Here is a 4,900-nt window from a genome sequence, read left to right as displayed (position 1 = left end):
ATGTCGTTTAAGTAGAAAAGAAAATAATGGAAACTTGAAAACTGCCTATACAGTAATCCCCAAATATTACCACACTGAGTTGTCTGTTTAGTTGCGGGTCAAAGGTAATTGTGTGCTTAAACGGATAATACAGAAAATCATAAATTCCAGCTTGTGTTGTCTGATTTAACAGGTGAAGTAAGTACTCAGGATCACATTGTTTCGTGTGGCCTCCATCAGTCCTTCCTTCATGTAGGTTACCACGCGGATGGATGAACAAATCACCGATGAAAGGACTTGTTCCGACTGAAGAAGCAATTGTATTTGCCCATCTGTGATTTTCTCCAGAAAGTGCGCAACCGAACCAACGGCCAAATCCGTCAAATTTTGACACGAAAGTAATGGATGTGGATCCCCTGTGATGCTTCTCGAAGCGTAGAGTAATTAGGACCGAGTTCACAGGACTTTGATTATAGAAATGGATCTTAAACACCCACCGGCCTCCTGTTGTTTACAAACAAATGTCACAAATAAACAGTTTTATGCAGATCCATCTGGAGACTACCCACCAATGACAGGTAAGTAAGAGGAATGTTAGTGTGTGAGAATTCAAAACTGAGTTTTATGTTTCAAAAATGAACACCTGTCCTGCATAACCATCCTAAATTTTTAGGATGTTGAAGCTGAAGCTAAGAGCAAGTCAAAAAGGCTACACCGGCGCGATTGTAGGGAAATCGTCACTCAGCAGTCTGCCCTGATATGAGCTCAGTAGGAAACTGTGGAATACTCCATTGCGTTGGATACCGACTCATCGACCAGTATTCATTAATGTACATGCATTCGTATCTATAGCCACATCGTTGTTGAATAAGCGACGACATGGCATCGGTTGCGCTTTCACTGTCCGATTTCGTCAAACAATCAAGCCAGAATGTCAAGTTGGCCTTCCGTGGTACCAACTGTGGTCATGGCATAGGATTCAAATGGAACGAACAAACGACTAAGTGTGAACTGTGTAAACCGTGATAGAAGCTATAACGGGAGCAGTGAGTCCAGGAAACAGATTAAAATCTGCGAGTAATAATGTGGGCAATATTGGTAGGAAACACGTGCCACAATCAGGATGCGCACTGAGCGTACACAGCGGTTTAAATGATGGATCGAAACCAATTTAGATGACGATTATCGATGGGTTGACAGTACAATGACAGCTGCGACCATAAAACCTCGAGAGTGTACAGATTATGTATGACAAGGGTAAACAATAGCATGTAACGGTAGACACCATTGTGCTGAATCAATGACACATAAAAAGGCCTCAATACACAAGCGTCTTTGAATCTGGTTATCTCATTTCCTTGATATGACTTTCTGAAAAATCCTTTTACTATGAAAGTGGTCAGTAGCTAGGTTCACTCACAAGGGGTGAGAATCGATGGTGGCTAGAATAACGGCGGACTTACACACTGAGTACTTGTCAGAGTGAACTGACGAGTTGGGCCTGCTAGTGATGCATACCTGCGTGCATGTATGTTTGTCCACAGGACTGCATGAGTGAAAGGGAGTGTGCGTAAACTACCATAGGAGACTGCATAATACACGAAGAAAAGCTAAAGCCCAAAAACGGGAGAGTGCACAGAGCTCCCAATATAGCGTAGATAAGAGCAGCAACGACCAAGAAAGAGGACGACTTAAAAGCTATGAAAAGTGGCCGGCAGGTTGCGCAAGGACTTGTTTTATAGATGAGGAAATCCATTCATCAGAAGGTCAAAAATTGGGACAAATATCACAAGAAATTGAGCGGTTGGGGCAGCTTTTCGGACGGATAACTTGGAGAAATGTGCGGTTTTCTCAGGTTATACGAATTTCAAACGGCAAAATCGTTTATGAAGAACCTGTATCCACGATTGGTAGCTTTGTAACACCCGTCATATGTTGTCTGTAAATGTTTTCAGACGTTATCAACACAAATGAACACGGAGTTACGCAACTGGAGGTGCTTTCATAGTTGAACAGCGTCAGTTAGCTTTTGTCGGATACGTGGAGGGTCTAGGGTTGAGTTCATATAAGGTACGTGGGCCTGACGTAGTTTCTTACGGTGACCTGAAGGAACCAAATACGAGATTTTTCTTTGTTGTGCAACATAAGTGCGCAAATAAATAGCTACTCCGATCAGAATGAAGCGGATGATGACGTCATGATATTGGGGTTTAATGATAAAAGAGTTTCTCGAGGCCACTAGGAGAGTGGTGGTATGCCATGTTCGCTAAATTATCACGTCAGAACAAATGATTCGGTTTGAAGGAGGGCTTCGAATTAAGCTGGGGTCTGCGATGTGTGGTGGCACCTGTAGGGATCCCAGAACATGATACTCAGAATCGCGCAATTATTTTCTCCAACTGCTTGGGTAGGAATATCAAGGATGGATTTTCATGTTCAAATAGAGATTCAGGAAAAATAAGGCTAAAATTATTGTAATGTATCCTAAATTTCGGGAGAAAAAGGCCAGTAGCCGTTGACTATCTATATCAGTTTGATGGCGGGCACAGCCATCGGCAGATTGACAGACGTCAGCTCGTACGCTTAGCTGAGCATCCAAATCCGGCTTGAATAGAACATGGGGACACGGTGGGAATGTAATGCACTGATGATGAGTGGGTTCAAAAAGGATGTTAATTGCCAGATCACTTTGTGTGAATCGAATCAAGCGTAACCTCGAATAAAAGTCTTCTTGGAGAATCATGGCTAACATTCAGAATGCCATCGATGTGGGAATGAGCATGGCCGAACTCCGTCTTACACAAATTCAGCAACCACATACAACTAATCACAAACTGTTCAGCAGATTTTAAGCTACCTAAGACCAATTTAGCAGTCCTTAGTACTTAGTTATCTAAAACAGAAAACATAGAAAGGAATGATGAAACTCAAAGTTCTGTAACAGACGATCAGAGTCGGTGTCCAGTAAATAGAACACTATATTTCACATAATATCTGTTTCCTGTAACCACATCATCAAGTGATTTACCTGATTTACGAACGGCTGAGCGTCTGCACACCAGATGACAATCGATCAAGCGATACTGATAAGCCAGTAGCGGAGTTCAGAGATGAGTGATAAACTGGGTGAACATCTAGTTTGTGTGCTATTGCGCACGTATGCACTTACAAGATTATGTGAATGGAAGGAAACATATGTGTAAGGGTAGGAAGTGATGAGGAGCCTGCAAGAAGCTACAAAGCGACACGACCAGCTGATAACTGTACGAATCGCGTTTAAAAAAATCGGGTTCAAACCAATCATTGCAGTATTCCAAGGTGAAAGGCAACGCAAATCAAGGTCACACAGTCAGCATTCTTCATTTGTTTTAGTCAGCAATGTAAATGAAAATTCAGGGCGGCGTGAACGAACAGGGGCCGTCTGACACATGTTCCTAACAAACCAATCAGGTTCTGAAGCAATCACTATCAGGTGAATTCGAGCGGCCAAAGCATGATTCCAAATGATGTCCGAGTTTATTGTACGTCAGTAAAAACACGGAAAATTGGCATAAAAAATGAGAGTTTCCAAGAGCGAACTATATCCAATAACACTAAATGCATTAAATAGGGCTCAGTATACAACGTAAATATGCTCATGATAAAAGTGCACCAAAATGCTGCACACTTACCACAGTAACTGGACCAGCACGAGAATGGGACGTTTCAAGCTGGTGAACCGATATCATGCCGTAATCGGACTAGGCATATCGAATGGACTTAGAAGGGACGTGCATCCTTGGTACCGTTGAATTCTCTATATCTGAAAACTTGACCTTTTTCTAAATTCGGCTCTGCCTGTACTGTCTCAGGCTTGTTCAGCGACATATTCTGAAGGTCCTTTATTTGGAAATGTGCAAGGCATGTTGGTTTGATTTCGTGCCCTTATTAGATCCACAATCACTCTCTCTAAACGGAAACGTGTTCCAAACTTCAAAGTATCATTCACAGGCTGATTGCGTTTATAGGATGCAGAATATCATCTGGTGTTATTCCAACCCTACGAACCACACGGGCTTCACTGCGAAACGGATACCATTGGAACGATGAAATACTGAGACTAGATTGAGGTCACAAGACGTTAAAACATCACCCGAAGTTGAACCTCGCCTATCCGCAACATCGAACGTGATCCTGCACATGCAAACTTATGAATAAGCATTGTATCGCTTATGGGTTTTCATCAGAACAGTCAGAAGACAGTTTGTGAGGTTTAACATTTCCGATCGTTTTCCTCATCCTCGGAGGCAAAACATCCTAAAGTTAGATGTAATGGATGCAATAACAATAGGTCCGGTACCGGATCAGTCAGAATCATTTTTGTGCCAACCGTTTGGGTTGTTGTGCTCGTATCAAGATTGTTCCACAGAAAGTCATCGGTAACTTATTTCAAGTGATTACTGGAGAAAGTGCAGTGAAACATGAGTACGGTCAGCCAACTAGCCTATCTCAAAGTTATATTTGGGAAATGATGACCTTCAGATTGATCTGGCCAGGTCGGTCTGCTCCCAACTCGTTGCACCGCAAAGCTTGCGGCAGCGGGCTTGAAATGCATTTATGGAACCTTTACGAATGATGTTGATCACTTTTGTCGACATAGGTGACAAGGCAACTGCAAGCGTGCACAACCACTGTTTATCTAAGCTGTCTGACTACCCTGGAAGCGAATATCAACCACACCCTCCTTCGGTTCGGTATGTCGTTCGGTGCACTTAAATGGCTGTATAAGTTAGAAATGTGAAATATTCGACGTCTGCCACTTGTGAGCTAAACTGACTAAATGAGACTGTTTGCACAAATGATGAAAGGCATATTTGATATTTTTATAAGTTGGACTAGATCAGAGCTATCAAGTGGGCGAAATCGTGGAACATATATATAT

At 42.4% G+C, this 4,900-nt stretch overlaps 1 protein-coding gene across 1 annotated transcript in view; it reads left to right on the top strand.

Moving 5' to 3' along the window:
- Window positions 1–457: 457 nt before the first annotated feature.
- Window positions 458–4,900, top strand: part of T265_06901 (hypothetical protein) — a gene marked incomplete at both ends in the record, with an annotated part of 27,393 nt that continues 22,950 nt past the window's right edge. Inside the window, one exon of the mRNA XM_009172299.1 lies at window positions 458–557. Within this exon, the coding sequence (XP_009170563.1) occupies window positions 458–557 (100 nt within the window). The remainder of the gene's footprint in view (window positions 558–4,900) is intronic.

The sequence above is a fragment of the Opisthorchis viverrini genome (assembly GCF_000715545.1).
Source record: "Opisthorchis viverrini unplaced genomic scaffold opera_v5_151, whole genome shotgun sequence".
Classification (NCBI taxonomy): Eukaryota; Metazoa; Platyhelminthes; class Trematoda; order Opisthorchiida; family Opisthorchiidae; genus Opisthorchis; species Opisthorchis viverrini.
The sequence above is the reverse complement of the archived record's forward strand: the minus strand, read 5'-3'. Positions and strand labels throughout refer to the sequence as shown.